This window comes from Hibiscus syriacus, unplaced genomic scaffold, assembly GCF_006381635.1.
Source record: "Hibiscus syriacus cultivar Baekdansim isolate YM2019G1 unplaced genomic scaffold, ASM638163v2 tig00111008_pilon, whole genome shotgun sequence".
In the NCBI taxonomy this organism is placed as follows: domain Eukaryota; kingdom Viridiplantae; phylum Streptophyta; class Magnoliopsida; order Malvales; family Malvaceae; genus Hibiscus; species Hibiscus syriacus.
In genome coordinates this window covers 2,292,439-2,315,230 of record NW_024062951.1, presented here as the reverse complement: position 1 = coordinate 2,315,230, position 22,792 = coordinate 2,292,439, and the positions used below count along the sequence as shown (strand labels likewise).

Here is a 22,792-nt window from a genome sequence, read left to right as displayed (position 1 = left end):
TGATAATGTTCAAAATTAGGTTAAAATATGTTGCGACTTTATGTACTCAATAAATCTTAAGATTTAATATATATATATATATAAGTCTTACTTACTTTAAAAATTTCACTTAAAAGTCAACAATCTTTAGAGCATGCAATTAAAAACTTTAAGTTGAAATCTCTTCTCTTATTTAGATTTGTGGGTTTAATATCTATTTAGAGTAAAATTCTCATTCTCCCTATATATAAATTATTTATAAAAAACACCGCCTTATAATTAGAGATCATTTTATAATTTTTAATAATCAAAAGACTTAACAAAATAACGGCTTATAATCTGAAATCATTTGTATAGTTTGCCCAAATTTAAAGTTATGACAGGTCAGGGCTCGGCTACCTAAAATTTTCAATGTACATGTGTACACTATTAGACGGTGTTGTTGAACGCCATCATCCCAACCTCGCATTGTTTTCTTATTTATTTTTAGGGTAAACTACTTCAAATACTAATCACATTAACTTTTGGGCTCGTTTATATTATTAATATTTTAATTTTGTCAATTTTAACACTAATATTAAAATTTAACTACAATTATGCTATTCCGCCGTTAATGGCTTAGCGACACGATGACATGATATCTCCGTTTCGTGACGTTGTTTTGATATGACTGTGTTTGATGTTAAAAAATCCAAAACGATATAGTTTTGTTTGAGAAAATTTTGTAAAATTTTCCTTCTCCTTAGATAAAAATTATTTAAAAAAAACTGCCTTATAGTTAGAGACCATTTTATAATTTTTAATAATCGAAAAACTTAACAAAATAACGACTTATAATATGATATCATTTGTATAGTTTGCCCAAATTTAAAGTTATGAAAGGTCCGGGCTCGGCGACCTAAAATTATTAATGTACATGTGTACACTATTAAACGGTGTCGTTGAACGCCATCTTCCCAGCCACACATTGTTTTGTTATTTATTTTTAGGATAAACTACTTCAAATACTATTCACCTTATCTGTTGGCCTCGTTTATACCATCAACGTTTTAATTTTACCGTGACGTTGTTAGGACATGACTGTGTTTGGTGCTAAAAAACCTAAAACAACGTAGATTTATTTGAGAAAATTTTGTAAAATTGTGCATTTGAGAGATTTGATCTCAAGACCTTTTGAAAAAGAGTTTAAGTTTAGTCACTATGCCAACTTAATTTTTTTATATAATTATACAAATATAATATACATAACATGAGTCAGTATTACAAAGTTACTTTCTAAAAAACCATGAAATTATTAAAATTATAAAAAACCTTAAATTTCAAAATCTCAAAAAACTAATAAATTTCTAAAAATCTCAAAAAAATCATAAACTCTAAATCGTAATCCCTAAAAATAATAAAATTCATAAGTTGGTGTAGTGATTAAGCCTTGAACTTTGGTTCAAAAGGTCCTGAGTTTAAATCCTCTCAAATGCACAATTTTACTAAATTTTCTCAAACAAAACTACGTCATTTTGGGATTTTTTAACAACAAACACAATCATGCCAAAACGACGTTGTTTTTGTGAGGGAGCCACATTAACAACGCCATGGCATGAAAATATCATGTCATTTTTTTGTTATCCATTAACGGCAGAGTGATATAATTACAGTTAAAACTTGATCATTAATATTAAAATTGATAAAATTAAAAATTGGTGACATAAACAAATTCAAAACTAAAGGTGAATTGTATTTGGAGTAGTTTACCCTTATTTTATTTTGAAAAGTCGAAGTGAAATTTCAGAAAATAGAATCTTTTTAGAAAAAGTGGCAGAAGAAACAAAAGGAAGGAGAGGGAACCAAAGTGTAAGGAAGATACATTAGTTGATAAACAGCCCTAGAAAGTTCGGATAAGGGTTTGCCCGTCCTCGAAACGCAATTTACATTTTCCAGAGGAAACTTTTCCCTCTCCGATTCGATTGTTCTTCGTTGAGGTACGGACGTGAAAGTTTTTATTTTTAAAAAAAATTCTCAGTTTTAGTTTGATCTGAGTTTTTGTTTTGGTCAAACGAAATAAGAAGTTTTGGATGTCTTGAAAGTCTTGTTTTATTGTTTTCTCAAAAGGTTTTGAATGATGGTGGCGGCCAAATGAGATCTAATAATTTCTCTCATTTTCTCAGCAAACAATTGCAGTTTAAGTTGTCGTTTTTGTTCTCGATGGAAAAAGTGCAATGATTGTTTGGAGAATGTTCCATTCTGTATTTGTAACTTATAGCAAGTTTCATACTTGTCATAAATCGTTTGCTACTTCCTTCTTTTTTAAATCATATTTTCGTTGTTTAAAGTTTTAAAAGCTTGTTCCCCTTTTTAGCGATTCCTTTGCGGTTTTGCGGCTATTTTCTTCGTCACTGATTTTTTTTTGGAGTGGCATATTTACGGAACGCTCTCTGTTTAAGTAATGTTATTTTAGCATATTAGATCTTTAGAAATTAAAAACTTTGGTGTGTGTGTGTGTGTATATATATATTACCATTTCAAAATTTCTGTTTTGGAAAAAAGGTGGAACCTTCTTTTAAAATGTTGAATATTTAATCTTCATTATTGTCAAAATATGAAGATTTATGTGCTTATCTTTATTATGGGTGCGCTTTTTGGAAATTTTCTGATCCTTTAATATGTGATACAGTTGGCTCATGCAACGGCTGCTGGTCTAAAAAGCTTGCATTTCGCAAAAAAGAAGGGATTTCAGCAGAAAATTGATTTTTTTTTAATTTATAAAACCATGGTTGCAACTGCTGCTACATCAGCATTTTTTCCAGTCACTTCTTCTCCAGACTCCTCTGAATCAAAAAACAAGAAGCTTGGAGGTGGATCTACTAGCCTCGAAAGCATCAAGTCGAAACCATTGGTTTCTTCTGGATGTTTGCAAGTTAAGGCAAATGCTCAAGCCCATCAAAAAACAAATAGTTCCACCGTTGTGACAACTCCTGTGGAAAGTTTCAAGAACGATGATGGTGTGAGTTCTCCTCCTCCCAGAACATTTATCAACCAGTTGCCTGATTGGAGCATGCTTCTTGCTGCTATCACAACCATGTTCTTGGCTGCTGAGAAGCAGTGGATAATGCTTGATTGGAAGCCAAGGCGGCCTGACATGGTCATTGATCCATTTGGCATAGGGAAGATTGTTCAGGATGGTCTTGTTTACAGCCAGAACTTCTCGATTAGATCATATGAGATAGGTGCTGATCGAACAGCTTCTATAGAGACTTTAATGAATCATTTACAGGTAGAGTTAGTTATTTGGCTAGAATGTTTGAGCAACTAACATTGATGAGCAAAATTTATATTTATTGATTTATTTATTCTTTTATGTAGAGATATTGAATAAGCCTGGATTTAGTTAATATCTCATTTTTGGCAGGAAACAGCCATAAATCACTGTAGAAGTGCTGGACTACTTGGAGAAGGTTTTGGTGCAACACCTGAGATGTGCAAGAAGAACCTAATATGGGTTGTAACCCGGATGCAAGTTGTGATTGATCGCTATCCCACTTGGTAAGATGTATAATAAGCCACTTTTGCTCTAGCCATATGGTTGCTATTCTATAGGTTTGTGATGCCATGTTGATAGAGGGTGCAATATGATGTCCTTAAGGCTTTGTTTGGCATGATGGATAAGGGGGTGAGTATGGAAAATTTGTTAATCAAATGGTTAAGATTCATAATCACTTTGCTACTTTCTAGCTTAACCATTAGATTAATAAAGTTTCTATCCCCACTTCTTACCCTTCATGCTAAGGAAAGCCTAAGGCATCTGGCATGTGTTCTGTCACTAACTAGTTTAGTTCTTGAATTCTGGCAATATATATACTCTTGTGGGCTGATTTTCTCCCTAGGACTATATTCAATGATGTGAGTGTTAATATTCTATATAATATTCTATATTATGCTAATAATCATTAATATTCTATATTATGCTACTAATATGTGTTACATCACACCTGCTCATGTTTCTTCCATTAAAATGTGAATCTGTGTTGTTGTTTAAGCTAAAAGGTGTATGGGTTGAAGACAATTGAATCAAGCCACCAGCAATGAATAAGAGAAGGAAGATAAACCTGATATACTTCTTTATTTAATGAGAATCCCTATGTGAAATATGAAGAATGGGACCTTTGTCATTTTTGTTCTTACTTTCCCTCTAATTTGTGATTTAGGTATTCATGCACTATCTTGCTTTAAGCTCTGGTGATAAAAGTTAATATTCACTTAATTTGGCTATAGTATTGTCACTTCACTGGTGTTACCTCGGTATTGGGGCTTGTAAAAAATGTAATCATGAAAAAGATGGGCTAAAATAGTTATTGTCAGCAAGGTATATACTTGTATATTCCAGCACATTCTCTTGAGCAATTGAATTTTATTTAGCATCATTCTTTCTTATACGTCACAAAAATTATTAGTTCTGAATGTATTGGGAGTGTTTCGAAATTTTTTATCATGAACAATGAACTTATTTATGTCTGTCTTACAGGGGTGATGTTGTTCAAGTAGACACTTGGGTCAGTGCATCTGGGAAGAATGGGATGCGAAGAGATTGGCTTGTCAGCAATAGTGAAACTGGTGAAATTTTAACAAGAGCCACGAGGTGGGCATTCATTATAACAGGACCACTACCATTTGCATTTTGTGTCGGTAGTCTGTTGTTTTGTGCCTCAAATTTGTTCTTCTCACAAGAATAATCTAGGAATAGCCAAAATCTGAAACAACTGAACTGTAAAATATATCAAAATTTGTTTTGCTATCATTTAATATGTTTTCAGCAGATACATTGAACGACCCCCCCCCCCTACACACATTTTTGGTTTGGTTGCACATTCTTCAATGGTGTTTCATGAGCGACTAATCTGGGTCCTCCATTTCGGTTTTGGTAATGTACAGTGTGTGGGTGATGATGAATAAGCTGACTAGAAGATTATCTAAAATTCCAGAAGAGGTTCGTGGAGAAATAGAACCTTTCTTTATGATATCTGATCCTGTTCTGGCTGAGGATAGCCAGAAACTGGTGAAACTGGATGACAGCACAGCTGAATATGTGTGCAAAGGTTTAACTGTAAGTCCCTGCTGATCCCATCTTTCTTCTTCTGTATAGCTATGGCAGTCAGCACTATAGGTGTCTTTCTGTTCATTTTTTGCTTTCCTAATGAATTTTTATTTATAATTTGCAGCCTAAATGGAGTGACTTGGATGTCAACCAACATGTGAATAATGTGAAGTACATTGGCTGGATCCTTGAGGTAGACTCCCTGCAGCTACATTTTAAGGATTTTCTTTTGAACCTGCTCCCTCTTACCTCTTCCTGTCCGGTGATAACAATTGAACAAAAGTCATAACCATTTAGTTTTATATACCTTAACTTTTACCTGTGATGCTGGGCTGGAACTTACTGATAAAAATTTCTTTAGGGGAAAATTTAGGGGAAAATTTCTTTACTATAGCATTCCCGAGAAGTGTTTAAAGTTGCAGTTATTGATAAAAATAATCATGTGCTGATGACTTTGCTTGGCTAGTTCTTATTTACCAATGTCCCCGATATCGGTAGAAGTTTTATTGGAATCAATAGCTAATATGAAATGCAATTTGCTTTTTCTTCAGATCTTCACGAATTAAGTCATTTATATGTTTGGTGTTTACATGCATTTTAACTGGAATGTAATATGTGCAGAGTGCTCCATTGCCAATCTTGGAGAGTCACGAGCTTTGTGCCATGACTCTGGAGTATAGGAGGGAGTGCGGAAGGGACAGCGTGCTGCAGTCACTAACTGCCGTCTCCGACTCCAATGTGGATAACACCGAAAATTCTGGTGAAATTAATTGCCAGCACTTGCTCCGACTCGAGGACGGGGCGGAGATTGTGAGAGGTAGGACCCGATGGAGGCCCAAGGATGCCAAAAGTTTCAGTAACGTGGAACAAATTTCTGCTGAAAGAGCATAGAAATCCAAGTCTCTGAATCATGGCTGGAGAGTGAAGAAGCAGCAGTGATCTCATTGCTGTGTGTAGTTATCTACCGACTATTTATTATGATTTACATACATATATACATATATTCCTTCTGGTTAGTTTCCTTGAGAGAAAAAAGGAGGTTGTAAGTAGACTTGTCTAAGACTTGGGTTCTCCGCTCGGTTCGTATTAGCCGGGCCTCAGACAAGGATTTTGTTAATTAGGGCTCATGGCCTAACCAGCAAGCTCTTTGCATGAAAGTGGTTCTGCTTCTGAATGTTGATAACCTTGTGAAATGGCTCCCTACATTAAGGGCTTTTTCACCGGTTAGAGTGTGGCTAGTTTAGGATTAATTTGGCAGGATTTGTTTATTTATTTTGCTTAACCTACTTTTGCTTTACTTTATTTTGGTTTTGGTTTAGGTATTGAATTAATAATTAATGCTCTTTATTAGGCTCCTTTGCTGAAAGGCTCAAAGCCTAAAGGTGGTTAGGTGGTGAGTCAACGAATCTAAAAGACTTAAAAGCCTGCTAATTTTATTATATTAGTGGAAGAAAATGTTTTATATATAAAATATTTTATTTCTAAAATGTTTTAAAAATGATTTTAGGTTGAATGGTAAAAACGAATAAGTAAAATTATCGGACACAAATTTAGTCTTTAATGGATTTTTAATGGTTTTAATGATATATCTGTATCACTAGATAAATCTTAGATTTCAGTAAAATTATCGGACACAAATTTTGGAAGTGTACCAAAATCTTGGATATATTTAAATTAATTTCTACTATAAATAATATATTAAAAGTTATTTTAATTATTGATAATCAAGTACATGCACATGGATGCCATCATAAAACTGGATCTCACATGCAACAACAACAAAATCCATTCACATGGTTGGCATCAAAACCCAATTATAATAGTAATTTGAGTGGTTGCATTCTTTCATTCCTCAATTAATATTATTTTGATTGCAAACACGTCTCAATTCAGTCTTCAATTAAGCATGTCTAAAAATTATAAATTTATCCAAATCTCCACTGAAATTATCACCATTTTTAATTTTAACACCCTTTTAATTTATTTGAGAAATAAATAAATACTTATAAAATGAAATTCAACAAGATACCTAACTTTATATTAGGTTATATTTTGAAATGTAAAAAATATAATTTTATTATTAGTACTTTAGCTTATAATTATATAATTTTTAAGAAGATTAAACTTATAGTCTATCATTTTGGTGGACTAAAGTGAAATTTTATAATTTAGAGGGACCATACCCCTTGCCAGCCCCCTCCCTTCGCCCCTGGGTTTGAGTCGTGTAATTCCTAGGGAAATATGTGAGTTGAAAAAAATTACAACACATCAAATAAATTTTGTTAATAAAAATGAGTTATAATTTTTGAATTAATTATTTGATTCTTCTCTTTGATGAAGCTTTGTTTTGATATTTTTTATAGACTTAGTCTTACGCTATAATTAAGATTTTTAGTGATTATTTAATTATGACACTAAAGAATTTTATCATAAAAAATATGTTATTTATAAATAAAATTATTTTTGTCACTTTTGAATTGAGTAATTGTAACTATTTTTTATTTAGCCACTCTTTATATAACAATTGTGACAATTTTAAAGTTTATCACAAGTAATTAGTCACTAATAATGTTCTATTGTGATCAAAATAAGTTGTCATTATCAATTAATCACAAAGAGAATAATCGAATTGGCGCCAACTTATTTTTAAATTGTAATAATGATAATATATTAAGTATTCACTATTATTATTCATAATAGTGACGAAAACATTTTATCATCAGCCTTAGTTGGTGATCTATGACGACAATTATTTTTATCACTATTTTTAGTTGATGATTTATGACGACAATTGTTTTTATCACTATTAAAATAAATAGTTGTATTCTATTTATATTTGACTTTAGCATACACGGGAGACCTATTAAAATTCAAAAATTATGTGAAAGAATTGTAGTTATTCGAAAAATATAATGTTTGGGGTACTCTATGTCTCATGTTCGGAGACCTTCTTTTACGGGAACTTCCCTTCGGAAAAGTGATTCGGAGAACTTGGTGCGTGGAGCAAAGAAGATTCGAAAGTGATATAATAAACATACTCCCTATTGAATATGAATTAATATTTAGCATTTAAACCGATAATTAAATGAACGAAATGACTTCATTAATGTATTGATTTAAAGTCTAGAGTAACTAATTATTTTTAACGATGAGTTGAAATATAATTATAATTTACATGCACGGAGTATTGGGTCCAAATTTGATTAAATGAACCGACAAGGTGCTCGAAATTTAATGCTGCTTATGTGACTACATGAAGTGATTCAGAACCTTGCAGTTCCCACGTGTCCTGTTCCCATTGACTGACCAATCAATCTTCTTCCATCTTTTGCTTATAAAGCCGCAATTCCCTGAGCTTTCCTTTACTGCTTATATGCACAAAGTTTTGTGTTTCTTCTTCCTATGCAAAACGCACCCGTTGAAAGAGAGATATGGTATCGGAAGAAGCACTGAATTCACCTGAAAGTGACGTCACCGGCATGAATTTCGAGGAGACGGAGCTGACTTTGGAACTGCCAGGGGAGGGACGGTCATCGGCGGCGGCGTTGGCTGTCAAGTGCTCTACAAAACGTGGGATCGCTGATCTTAACGTCGCTGTTTATAAATCCGGTGCCGGAGAATCTCCTCCCTCCAAGTAAGGATGCCTACTCCCCTTTGGCTTATTTTTATACCGGTACAATGGCTGTTTATATATTAATCACCTTGAAAATGAAGGGCTCAAGTTGTGGGTTGGCCACCAGTGAGATAGTAGAAAGAAGGATATAAAGGAGAGGCTTAAGCATGTGAAAGTAGCCATGGATGGAGCTCCATATCTTCGCAAACTCAACTTACAAGGTTGCTATAATTACCGGGAGCTATTCAAAGATTTAGAGAAATTGTTCAATTGTTCCACAATTGGTGAGTATCATTTTCATTTGGTTTAGGTAGTATTACATTACTTGGTGTGGTGGTTTAGGTGCTAATACAGAGGAAAACAAGCTAATGGATGATGTGGACTATGTTCCCACTTATGAAGATAAAGACAATGATTGGATGTTAGTTGGAGATGTTTCTTGATAGTAAGTTTCATTTTTAATCAAGTTTCGATAACCTTTACACACATAAACATATATTATTTTGTTGGGTAAAATACAAAAATGATCCCTGATTAAAAGGTAATGCTTTGTTGAGTTCCTAACTATTAAAAGTTACAAAATAGTTTTTGATTATATGACGTTGTTTTATTGAGTCTCCCGACTATTAAAAGTTACAAAATGGTTAACCGACTATTCATATGTTCTAAACTCAACATTTTTCGTTAAAAATTTGGCAGTTGTCTGAGTTGAATTTTAATCTGTTGATTATGATATGATAGATTATGATCCCAAAATCGTTTAAGTTGTATTTTATGTATCAACTCTCTGTTTACATTATGTCACGGAACCAATGCTTGAAAGCAAATACATTGCTAGTAGACATCATTAAAATATGATTTTATCATATTCCAACCAATAAATTAATGTCTATATCAAACAACCATCATTTTTTAACAAAAAAAAAATGAATTTAGAACATAAGAATAGTTGAGTAACCATTTTGTAACTTCTAATAGTCGTGACTCAATAAAATAGCGCTCTATAGTCGGGGACCATTTATACATGTCACCCTATTTTGTTCGTGTAATTACCGATTCCAAGACAACTCCCCCAAAACTTGAAGGAAAATTAATAATAAAAATCCTAACTTTGATTGAAACAGGATGTTTATAGAATCATGCAAGCGTATCCGTTTGATGAAATGCTCGGAGGCTGCAGTCTTATCCTCAGGTAATTTATAAGTATACATGAACAATAAGATTAAATATTCTATATTAATTTCTTTGATGAATGGAACTTTGCAATAATGTTAATTTCATTTTATATAATTGACGCAGAATCAAAGGATTCTTCTACTTGCACTACAGAATGCTGAAGCCCAGTTGATCGGATGGTGTTTCTATGGCTTCTTTGAGTGTTTTTCTGTTTTTTCTCTTCTTTTCTCCTTAGATTTGGTGGAACCCTTGTAATTATGTAACATTCCACAACTGAGTGCATGCTTTAAGTTATTGAGCACTTAATTATTTTAAACATTTGAATATATTCAATTCTATATTTTTCATGTATAATCATATCAACTGATTAAACTAAATTTAATTAATACTTTTGTTATTTTTTAATTATTTTATTCTAGTTTAATCATTACTTTACTCACATGGATTTTTTCTCTCCTCATACGCGCCGCTCACTCTTAAACGTAACATATAACAGTAAATGCAAGATGATGCATTTTAATAAAAAGTACAATTAAGCATTCCACGTTTACTGTTGTACGATGATAAATATTTATTGTAATTTTGAATATTTTTTTAGTAAGACTAGTTATCTCTATTAAAAAAATTCTCAATAGACATACAACAATAAATGCAAGATGATATATTTTTTAAATAGTGTACAATAAATAACAAATACAATTATGATGTAACAAAATATATTCTACAATGTCTTGATTTAACTAAAAAGAGTGAGAAGAACGAATCCTAAATAGCTCTGAATTAAAGAAGGGTTACTTGCAACTGAGAACGTGTTTTTCTCCTTATCCATCAGAAAATATTAAATTTTTATATATTATAATTTTTTTTAAGAAGAATTGAACTGTAAACGACCGATGAAATAAATTTGTTTCTATCAACAATTTTGACATATAAATAGATATAATAATCTTATTTCTGACACTACCAGCTAGAAGCATTATAGATATTCCTAAGCCAAGTATGAGAGGAAGGTCAAACCTTTTAAAATCTATATTCAATCTCCACTTTCCAAATCCTTTTCTTCCATGAAACACTTCTCAACAGTTATTTCTTCATTGATTAAGATTTTATATTCAAATTAGAAGAAAAAAATTTAACGATTGACGGAATAAATTTGTTGTCATCAACAATTTTGTTGGTTATATGAAGTTTCTATTTCTAAATATATGCAGGTAAGCTCAACTTCGGCTGCCCTTCACCGCCACTGCCTCCACCCCTATTTAACTTGTCGGACCGTATGGCTTCTAGGAAACTCTTTCTCTTAATGCAACTTTGGCATTATTAACTAAGGTTTGGCTATTTTGTGTTAGGTTGTACCTTGACTTGGTGCGGTGATGGGAGCTGTAAAACAAACGAGAGTTGCCACCAATGCGACTGTAACGATGGCTCTGATAATTTTCACCAAATGCCTGCCTTACCCTGCTTCAAACCATGTAATTTCTTTACCAAATTACGATTACTAAATAATAATAAAAACCACGAATCTAAAGCTTAATCAGCAAAGACTGACATTTAACACTTTTAATCTAGATCGCTTCAGATGCTACAGGACCGGATTGTGATGGTGTTGGTCTGGGTGAACCACCAACGCCGGCACCTGAGCCGGCTTTATCTTCCCATGGTAATTACGTTTTACTTCCTTTTCGAGCTAAGCCTAACATTTTTTAGGTTAAACTACAAAGATAGTCCTTTGACTATAGGATACTTTACCTTTAGATCACATAAGGAAAAAACTCTGATAAAATGAGAGATCATAAACTTCAATAATAGTCATCAAATTAAACCAACCCCACCTTAAAGAATTTTCCTTTGAAAACTTCCATCATCCACAAAATCAATAGTGCCTTAGGGACTTGGCGCCTCAACTGTGAGTTCAAGCTCGGTGGAGTTTTGGTTGATGGCAAATTTTAAGAGATTGTGGTGAGTGATTTTCAGTTCAGTGAGGTGTTGATGGAGCTCAAATTAAGGATGTTGAAGGGTTTCCTTAGGCGGTTAAAGAAGAATGGAGGGGTTATGGAAGAAAGCAAAGGGGATAATGATGGTGGCAAACGATGGTGTGAGGGTTGAATGGTAGAGGTGAGAAGAAATTAATAACAAACAAGTTTTAGAAGATTAAAATGATATAATACTTGCATGCATATGTGGGCAAAACTGGACTTGGAAATTTTGATTTTCGACTCGACTCGATTTAAAAAAAAAAATCAACTCGATTTGATTTGAAAAAATTTCAATTTCGAGTTGAGTTATACAATAGGACTCGAATAACTCAAATAACTTAAAAATTTCAATAAGTAATTGATTGATTTTCAAGTTCGAGTCAAGTCCCTTAATTCTACATGATATATGCATATCACATATGAAGAAATATATATGTATATCTTATATGCTTATAGAAATTGTTTAAATTATAATCAATTAGTATCATAACATCATTACAATTAAATTTAAACAGAAACTCGAACAACTTGACTCGATTCGACTTAATTCGAATTTCATAAACTCGACTAGATTAAAAAAAAAATAAAGTTTGAGTTATAAAATAGGACTCGTCAATTTGAATAACTTGAAACTTTTTGACTCGATCGAATACTCACCCCTACTTGCATGTTAAGAGTTTAATTTTTATAATTAGGACTAAATTATAGCAATACAAAAGTTAATAATATCAATCTTGTTAATTGTGACATTATCTTTCTGTCTAAAATCTTAATTTTCATTGAAACAAGATGGTTATAGATGGATGGAAGTGTATCCATCTCAGAGGCAGCTCAATATGTAACTTCAGATAATGATACGTGTACATGAACATTGAATCATTGAATATGATTAAATATCCTATATTTTGTTTATAATCTTAATTTCTTCTTTGATGATTGCAAATTCGTAACAATCCTAACTTGATTTGATTTAATAAATGCAACATCACAGGGTTCTTCCACTCCAAAATGCTATAAAATATTAGAGGTATTTTTTTATAATATATCATAAATTAAATATCATTCAAAATTATAAAATTATTTATAGTGCTATTTTTAAAGAATACATATATTTTTTTGGATAAAGTATAGATGAGAGTATAAAAGAGTCAAGGGATTGATGAGGAAAAAAAAGATTTTATGAAAAAATACATTCTAATAACAAAATTAACAAAAATGTAACGTTGAAGGACTAAACTTAGAAAAAAGAATAATTTTTTTAAAAAATAGAAATAGAAATTATATAAATATTTTGTAGCAACAGTGAAATATAAAATTAATACGAAGAAAGAAATGAAAAAAATAAGAAACTATACAAAATTGTGAGATTAATTGGTAGAAAGTGGTGACAAAGTGGGTTTACTTCAAGTCTCCCACTACCCTCTTTCAACCTGCACTATCAATCCGGTTACCAAGTTCCAAACTTTCATTATATCGTATGAATAATTTATTTTTATTATTATATTTTTTTAATAAATTGATGTGTATTTTATTGATTAATTGTCACCTTTAATAACAGCTTAATGATTCAATATCATCTTTCATCGTTAAGTAACGTGATAAATAAATAACTGATCAAATATGAACTCGAGTTGATACTCGATACAACCTAATTACTATAAATCCGAACTATATCTAAATCACATCTGATCTAACCTGAATCGAACTTAAATTAAATACAATCTAGAGCTAAACTAATCCAACATAATATAACCTAATTTGAAATCAATTCTAACGATCCGATTATCACCTTAGAGTGCACCAAGATTTGTTTCAACCATTAAATTCACATATTTAATGACCTTGTAAGCTTAAAATATCAAAACTTTTGGAGGAATATTGAAATTCTTGATACGAGTTACATAAATATGACTATTGTCGAAATTTCTCCTTAAATTGAGAATTTTAAGGTTCCTCTTGATGAAATTTGAATTTTTATTAATGTGAAAAAAATATAGTTCAAGGAATCATCATCAATCTTTGTATAGGATATGATTGGATCACCAAAAGATTTGTCATTTTAATGAAATTTATTTTAAATAAAATATTAAAATAATAATTTTCTGGTTTGCATACTCAAAAATCAGATTTAGAAATTGATTACACGTGGAAAAAAGTTAGCACCTCACAACTCCATATATTATTAAATCGTTGTCTTTACATTAAAGAATTTACGAATTTAAATCTTGATTTAATTAATGATCCTTACTAATAAATAAATGAATGAATGCTACAACTTACTAATCCTTACTTAAAAATTTAAAGAGAAAAACAATAATATTTAATTATTTACAATTTTGGATAAAAAGATCTTTCAAACATTTAAATTATTTTTCTAGCACCCTTTTACATTTAGTAATAGAAGATAACAAAATATTGGGTAGAATCCAGGATGGAATTGGAAATCTAATCAATTTGGGGGTGTTAGGGGCATAAAAAAATCAACTATCATGTCCAATTCCCTTTGATATTGGTAAGCTTCACAAGCTGAAGACCTTCTACGCCCAGGCAAATTCTCTCTCTGGGACTATTCCCCATCCTGTTGGAAATTAACAATGTTAATCAAACTTGCTTTAGATTTTAACTATCTCCAGGGCATCATTCCTTCAAGTTTAGGTAAGTGCCAAATGTTTCTTTATTTGGGTCTTTCTAATAACAATCTTAGTGGAAAAAGACCCCCTCAAGTACTTGGGCTCCCATCCTTGACCATTACACTAGACTTATCATCGAACAATTTGACCGGTGAGCTTCCTGTTGAAGTAGAAAAACCAAAAAATCTAGCTGAATTTGATGTTTCTCAAAATAGATTATACGGTCTTCTTCCAAACAACCTTGGTAGCTGCATAAGTCTAGAGAAGCTGTTCTTGGAAGGCAATTTGTTTCAAGGGTCCATTCCATCATCTTTGAGTTCACTGAGAGGCCTTGAGACATTGGATATATCTGACAATAATCTTTCCGGTGGGATTCCAGAATTTCTTGTGAACCTTGGGGCATTGAAGCATTTAAATCTCTCATTCAATGATTTTGAGGGAGTGATTCCAAATGAAGGAGTCTTTAAGAATGCAAGTTCTACATTTGTTGAAGGAAATAATAAGCTTTGTGGAGGCATCCCTGAGCTACATTTGTCCAGATGTAACTCAAAAACATCCAAAAACAAGTTAAAAATTGCAATTGTTGTTGTGATGTTAGGAGTGACTTTTGTTTTCACTTGTCTCCTCATCTTGTGGTTTAGAAAGAAGAAAAAACAAAATCTAACATCAACTTGTGTAGAAAATTCACTTTTACAGTTATCATACCAAAGCATCTTAAGGGCTACTGATGGTTTCGCCACGCAGAATTTGATTGGCTCAGGAAATTTCGGTTCTGTATACAAAGGAATTCTCGAAGAGAGTGGAGAAATGTTGCAGTAAAGGTGCTTAATCTTCTAAATAGTGGAGCATCCAGGAGCTTATTGGATGAATGCGAGGCCTTGAAGAACATTCGACATCGGAATCTTGTCAAGGTATTAACAGCTGTTTCGGGTGTTGATTACAAAGGCAATGATTTTAAAGCCTTAGTATATGAGTTCATGGAAAATGGAAGCTTGGAGGACTGGCTGCATCCATCTGTTAGCATTATTGAACCTGAGACAATGAGAAACTTGAACTTCTTCCAAAGAGTTAATGTGGCCGTAGAAGTTGCTCATGCACTGGAATATCTACACCATCATTGTGAAACGCCGATCATTCATTCTGACTCAAGCAAAGTAATATTCTACTCGATGTCGAGATGGTTGGCCATATAAGTGACTTTGGCTTGGCAAGAGTCCTTTATGAAGATAGGTTTAACCATCCTACTAATCAGTCAAGCTCCCTTGGCATAAGAGGAACTATTGGTTATGTTCCACCAGGTAATAACATTGTATTCATTTCCTCTGCAATTATTTAGAGGATTTTGCTCCTGTTGTTTGTATATATAATCTGTGATGAATTAATTGTAGAATATGGCATGGGAAGCGAGCTGTCAACAAATGGTGACGTGTATAGCTATGGTATCTTCTTACTAGAGATGTTTACAGGGAAAAGGCCAACTGATGAAATGTTTAAAGAAGGTTTAAGTCTTTACAACTTTGTTTCGGAAGCTTTTCTCGATCGAATGATTGAGATTATAGATCACATTCTTCTTCAAGAGAGTGTGATAGGAGGAACAGTTGCAGGCATTACTCTCAATGGAAACAGTCTGGGAAATGACAATCTTCAATGCTTGAATTTGATATTCGAAATTGGTCTCACTTGTTCTGCTGAATCACCAAGTAAGTGATGGGGATAGATGATGTTGTTACCAAGCTTTGTTCTGCTAGGGACAAGCTTCGTCGTCCAACTCGATGCCGTCGTAGGATTCAAACGTCATACGCTATTCAATCATCAGGTTATGATGTTTTCTTGTCTTAGCAAAATATTTGATCATTTCATCACTTAAGCCACATTTACATTACGTTTCAGATGAAATGTTGTGCTTAAGTAAATCCTTGTTTCATAAGTTGCAGGTATCTAAGGTGTAGTATGGATGAACTTGAGACCCTTAGGTCTGGAGAAGTGGTTGTTGTTCTCTTTTGTTTACATTCTGCTATGAGAAAAGAAATCAAATATGGAGTTGTTCCAGTTTTCCACCAATAATTTGTCAATGTAGTATGTATTAATATATCTCTTCTTCTGTCTTAGCATCATAAACTCCTTTATGGGAGGTCTTAGAATAAAAAAAATTGTTCAACCTGGTTGCATGTCTACTGCACAATTTCATTAAATGTTGCATGTCTAATGAATAATAATCCAAGCGCACTTGCTATAGTCAATAGGGGGATCCATATGGAATTGCTAGTCACATGACTATCAACGTAAGAAAACATAAACCGATTGAGTGATTATACATCTTTTATCCTTGTTTATGTGGTCATAGATGTTGCTCATGCAATATTGCACCATGTTATAAAACATCCATCATTTATTGTGACCTTAAGCCAAGCAATATTCCTTGATGAGGAAATGGTTGCACGTTTAAGAGACTTTGTCTTAGCAAAAATCCTTTCTGCAGACAGCCTCAACTATGCTGCTCACCATTCAAGCTCCTTATGCTCTACATAGCAAGTTCACTTTATTAATTTCTTTCATTATTTCAAAAAATACAATCTAAAACAATTTTTATTATTATTTTGACTATTTCCCTCTGAAATGATTTTTATATGTGATTTGTGATGAATTGATTGTAGAATACTGCATTGGAAATGAATTGTCTACAAAAGGCTATGTATATAGCTATGACATCCTCTTACTAAAGATGTTTGTGAGAAAATAATAGATATTTTAGAATTTTGAAGATATTATTTTATTTGTAAATTGGCTGTTTAAATAATAAATTATAGTTTTATATTCTACTTCATTAGACTTTTAAAACAATATATAATATGCTCAAAACAATTAATTGATGAATCAAAAATAAATACTCAAAGTGAAACTACTTGCAATAATGTTGAGAAAATTTGAGTGCTTAAAACACTTTCTTCCCACGTGGGAAACCTACGAGAGATTGAAACATGTTTATAATTAAGAAACAACTTGGTGGTTATTTAATGTTCAATATATGACTTTGTCTTGTGCCCTAGCATAGATTGGTTGGGCCTGTGGGTCTTCCAAAAATTCACCAAGGTTGTACTTTTAAGAGTGAACGTTTGTTATTTTATCCTAGAGATAGTCATCCGATATTCTCAAACATTAGGGAGAGGATAGATCTACCAAAATTTTAGTCCATGTAATTTATTTTTTTTCTTAACAAAATATCTTTTATATTTGATAACGATTCTGAAATCAATTATCATTAAGACATGTGTTTTTAAATTTTATTAACTGCAATTAATCTCGTTCTATAAAAAAAGGTTGGTCAACCAGTTTAAAACACACAAAATACATTATATTCGAAAATATTTTCTGGTGATAAAAGAAGGCAAGGTTGAGTTTGATTGTTCACCAAGGTTGTATTGACAAGGATGAACTTTTGTTATTGTATCATGAGAGATAGTCGTCCAATGATCTCAAACATCGGAGAGAGAGTGAATTTGTCTTAAAGAGACTTTTTTATACATATCTCAACAAAACACCGTATCGATTCGATAGTGTTTGATACAATAGGTAAGATGTCCTGTTACTATACAAATTTCAGTAATTTATAATCGAAATTCAGTTTTATAGTTAAGTTCTTCGTATTTTTATTTTTCCTAGTAATCTATAATTTGGATTATATTGCAATTATGGTAACAATGTTCACAGGGAAAACCGATGAAAGGTTCAAAGAAGATTTAAGTCTACTCAATTTTGTTAAGGCAGCTTTTCCGGATCGAATGAACGAGATTATAGATCCCATCCTTCTTCGAGTGTGTCTGAGAAGAAACAATCGTAGACATCGCTCTCAATGGAAACAACATTCGAAGTGGCAAACATCTTAAGGGCATGAATTGTTTTTGTACTAAACATTATGTGCACAAATACAAATTTATCAAATTACATGAGACTTGAGACTACAAAATTCTAAATATGTTTTTCTCCACCTGCAGTTAATCAGAATTTCATTTGATTTTGTTTCAAAGTTTCCGCAACCGCGTGTCTGATTTTATGATTAAATCTCCATATCTCTGGTTTCATGAACAATATTCTTTTTTGTGTGCGTTGCTTAACATTTCTCGACAAATATCATTCCTTGAAGCGTATTGACCCAAGAACCAGAAAGAAGAAATCGATTTAGCATATTGAAGCGTCCAGTTCTTTTTTTCTCGTTTGCTTTCAAGTTGTACTTCTTCTCACATGGTTCAACTTGCAGGGTCTTAACTCGCTTGGTATACCAGCAGCAACCCCTGTTGTTAGAGGAAATGACACCGATCAACCAGCTTTGCTCCAATTCAAGGCCAAGAGAGCGAGTGAACAGCTCAAGATTACGGAGCCTTGGAATAGTTCGAATCACTTGTGTCAGTCGCAAGCATCAGAGAGTCACCAAGTTGAACTCAAACTCGGGATCTTAATCACCATACATTAGAAACTTGAGCTTTCTCAGGGAGTTAAGTCTACTCTAGTGGGAAACAGCTTCTACAACCAGATTCCTCAAGAAATTGGTCTGGAAACATTAAACCTCACCAATAACTCATCAGTGGCAGTACCGGCGGAACTAATTAAGACTATTGGGGTCGTGGACTCCCCAAAAATATTAAAAAAATAGAATATATATTTATATACGGTATAAGTTTCGATTATATAATGTAAAATCTTATTTTTTCAGTGAATATTTTTCATTTTCTATTGTTAATCTCAGTCATTTATTTTCATTCATCCAATGACCCTAAATCTATATAAAACTAAAAGAGTTTACTAACCCTAAAGATGAAAACAAACTCCAAATAGATCCGGACCAAAGCTCCAAGCAAGCTTAGTCGGTCTTGGAAAAAATCGAAGTCAGCAATACTAATCTCAACATCTTCTACCAACCCTGTAGCTCACAGACCTTTCCTATTCAGATCCCATTACATTACACATGAACTATACATAATTGTGTATATATATATATATTGTTGATTTGTCATTCTGTTCAATCTCATAGTTTACTCCAAAGACGAAACTTTATACTTGCATTTATGTCTTTCTACTTTTATCGTGGTTGAGTAGCTCAGTAGCCGATTCTGCATCATTCAATGTAAACCTACAGCCAGGTGAAAGACGGACTATCTCAAAATGTATTAAACATATCTTCTTTTGTTGTCCACCAAACATTCATTGCTTCCACCCATGATTTGTGGTGCAGTTAACGGTTGAGCCATCGTAAACTGCGTCCAAGGGAGTTGCAGAGAAACAGATGGTTCATTGTTAGGTTTCGAATGCGACTGCTACCCTGGCTGGACCAAGTACCGACTCGGTCCTCGTCTTTCCCCCATGCATCATCCCCAACTGTAACACCTTCTCACACCCTTCAATTCATTCATTTTTTACTTCTTCATATCAAGTTTCTATTTTTAAAAACATGTAGGCATGCTCAACCTTGGCCGTGGGAATGGGAGTCCTTCACCTCCGGCGCGCCACCGCCGACGTTTAATTTGTCGGACCGTATGGTTCTTAAATAGAAAGCTTTTTCTCTTAGTTCAACTCATTATTGATTTGCTATCAGCTAAGGTTTATTTCAGGGTTAATTTGTGTTAGCTTGTACCCTTACTTGGTGCGGTGATGGGAGCTGTAAATCAAACGAGAGCGGCTACGAATGCGACTGTAACGATGTCTCTGATAATCTGCTCGATATGCCCGCCTTACCCTGCTTCAAACAATGTAATTTCTTTACTAAACTATTGCTACTTCAAAAAATTATAATGGATACAAAATTTAATTAATTTTTCACATAAAAATTATATTTAAAGATTTTTATTCAATCGGTGCAGGTTCTTTAGGAGTGGATTGCCATTGCCATGGTGTTACATTGGGTTAACCGCCACCTGCAACATCATCTTCCCATGGTAATTATACCTTACTCAAAATTATAGATGTTGATTCACTTTCAAAAATATTCTCTGTCTACATCTGAATTTCCTTGTCTAAATCTCAACCAAAATCCCTATTCATTATCTAAGATAAGGATAATATCACATTTGCTTATGTAATTTAACAAAAATATGTAATATGAGAAATATATTTTTAAAATATATGATGCGATACGTCTTCTTTGACTAAATATTCAATAAAATATATGATGTGATGATACCTATACTTTATCAAAATATTCAATATGATACAAGAACTATCATTATGTGTAGTACTGGTACCTAATTTTACATGGTAAGTGTTGTAGTTGAACTATCATTTCATAAATGATTATGATATTTGTATTAATACCGTTAATAAGTGTCAAATCAATCAATAAATATTTATAAATATTTGGGCATAAAACTATGATTAAATAGTAGGAGGAACTAAATTGCTTAACTTTAAAATTAATAGGGACCTACTAAGTATTTAATTTTAAAATTAGGATGACACGACTTAATTTTATAAGTATTTAAACTAGTTGAGACTAAAATTACTAGTATTAAACAAAAAAAAATTGGGGGACTCGGCCCCCTCCCACTCCTTGCTAGTTTTGTCCTTGCATGTATTATAATAATACACAAAATGATTGTTCAAATATTATATTAGATATTTTTTCTCAAATTATATGGACTACATTAGAGATTTTGTCAAAGTACAAGTATCAAATTAGAAAATTTTAAAAGTAAATATACCATATTGAATAATTTACCGAAGTATAAATGCCAAACATGATCTTTGCTTTTAAATACTATAAAATTAAATTTTTTATATTGTCTTCCCGGTATTTATATATTTTTGTTCATCATTATTCATTAGACGTAACTTTCCAAACTTAGTCAATCTTTTATAAGTAGGGTGGTAAATGAGACGAGATAGATTGTGTGTTATTTGAGATTAATTTGGTTAAAGTTTGATAAATAATATACTCGAATGAATTCGACTCGAGTTCTTAACGAGCCAAAACAAGTTATTTGATGCTTAACTAAAAAGTTTGTGAGCAATTCGAAAAAATAATATATTAAAATTTTGTTTTTAGAAAATTAAATTATCAATATTATTAACATTTATGTGTTCATTTTTTTAAAAATATACAATATAAGTTTTCATGAACTTAATGTTCAGGTTCGAGTTTGATGTTCAATCGAGTTAAGTTTAAGTTTTTCTTTTATTTAGAGCCTTTTCAAGTTTTATCGAGCTTTAATTCATGATTTTGAGTTATCAAGCTTGAAAATTTTAGGCTCGCGAATTTTTGAACCTAATCGAGCTCTATTTTAAATTTTTCGAGTTGAGTTGAGCTCAGCAATACTCAAGCTCAACTTGACTCATTTATCGCCCTACTTATAGTGTAATATTATCTTACATCATTGTTTATGGGTAAGAAAATTTTGACTCAAAAACATTGAATTCTTTAAATTTTAAGTTATTTGAGTTATTGTCAACTCGAATTATCGAGTCGATTTTCAAGTTCAAGTCGAGTTGGAATTTAAAAATTCGAGTCAACCAGAAAACCAAAAATTTAACCAAGTTTTTTTATAGTTTTGCTATTTGGTCTTCTATTTCCTTATTTCTTCAATTCTTACTTCATTTTAAGTTTATTTTTTTACTAAATTTGAGCTACATGCTCCTAAACCATTGTAAAATACATATGTATCTTCAATTCCTAGTTTTTTTTATAACGAAATTAATATTTTTTTTCAATTCATCATTCATTTTAAATTCAATTTTACGAAATTTAAACCACATACTCCTATACACTATATAATATCTATGTAACTTCAATTCCTATTTTTAACTAAAATTTCTCTTTTTCAATTTATTCCCTTAGCTTTATATTTTATTCAATTTAATCTTTTGACTGCACTTTTTTTTTGTAAATTCTTTCTTCTAATTAATTCATTGACTCATTTATACTCTCATTTATAGTTTATACTCAAAATAAATTCTTTGAAAAATAATATTATAAATATATTTTGTAGTTTAAGATTGAATTTGATTTATTAAATAATATTGCAATGTGAAAAAGACTATGAACATATATATATATATATATATCATATGGTTAGATAAAGTTGATAAATTATAACCAATTTGTACTATAATTACAATTAAAGTTGTATAGAAACTCGAACAATTCGATTTGATTCGAAAAAATTTTAAATAAAGTTTGAGTCATAAAATACAACTCGTCAACTCGAATAACTCAATTTTTTAACTCTACTTGATACGATCAGATACTCAATCATACTATTATTTTTATATATTAAAATACTATGTTGAATTTTATTTGAGTTTATTATATATTATAATATTATGTTTAATTTTGTTTTTGTAATTT

The 22,792-nt window shown here is 31.9% G+C and overlaps 2 protein-coding genes and 1 pseudogene across 3 annotated transcripts; all 3 read left to right on the top strand.

The window, feature by feature from the left end:
- The first annotated feature begins 1,771 nt into the window (after positions 1-1,771).
- LOC120149811 (palmitoyl-acyl carrier protein thioesterase, chloroplastic) lies at positions 1,772-22,534 on the top strand. Of its 2 annotated transcripts, XR_005518490.1 has the most exons (8): positions 1,772-1,955; positions 2,648-3,247; positions 3,383-3,516; positions 4,496-4,609; positions 4,903-5,074; positions 5,190-5,258; positions 5,687-6,023; positions 22,490-22,534. XR_005518490.1 is itself a non-coding variant. In XM_039162520.1 (7 exons), the coding sequence occupies exons 2-7, from the start codon at positions 2,744-2,746 to the stop codon at positions 5,954-5,956; spliced, it is 1,263 nt and encodes a 420-aa protein (XP_039018451.1). In that variant the 5' UTR covers positions 1,772-1,955; positions 2,648-2,743; the 3' UTR covers positions 5,957-6,217. The 2 variants fall into 2 exon arrangements, 1 of the variants encoding a protein (XP_039018451.1); XM_039162520.1 differs by lacking the exon at positions 22,490-22,534 and having other exon boundaries at positions 5,687-6,217.
- LOC120149812 lies at positions 8,482-9,910 on the top strand (annotated as a pseudogene).
- LOC120149756 (putative receptor-like protein kinase At3g47110) lies at positions 14,425-18,349 on the top strand. The gene is given in 5 exon segments (XM_039162464.1): positions 14,425-15,053; positions 15,245-15,603; positions 15,606-15,758; positions 15,849-15,948; positions 18,185-18,349. Coding segments are annotated over 5 exon segments (1,401 nt in total). The 3' UTR covers positions 18,345-18,349.
- Positions 22,535-22,792: the final 258 nt, after the last annotated feature.

What these genes read in the sequence shown, in the direction of transcription:
- LOC120149811 (XM_039162520.1), top strand. Translation starts at nt 2,744, where the DNA reads ATGGTTGCAACTGCTGCTACATCAGCATTTTTTCCAGTCACTTCTTCT. An exon ending in ATGTGTGCAAAGGTTTAACT is followed by an intron (nt 5,075 to 5,189) that starts GTAAGTCCCTGC and finishes TATAATTTGCAG; the next exon opens with CCTAAATGGAGTGACTTGGA. An exon ending in ACATTGGCTGGATCCTTGAG is followed by an intron (nt 5,259 to 5,686) that starts GTAGACTCCCTG and finishes TAATATGTGCAG; the next exon opens with AGTGCTCCATTGCCAATCTT.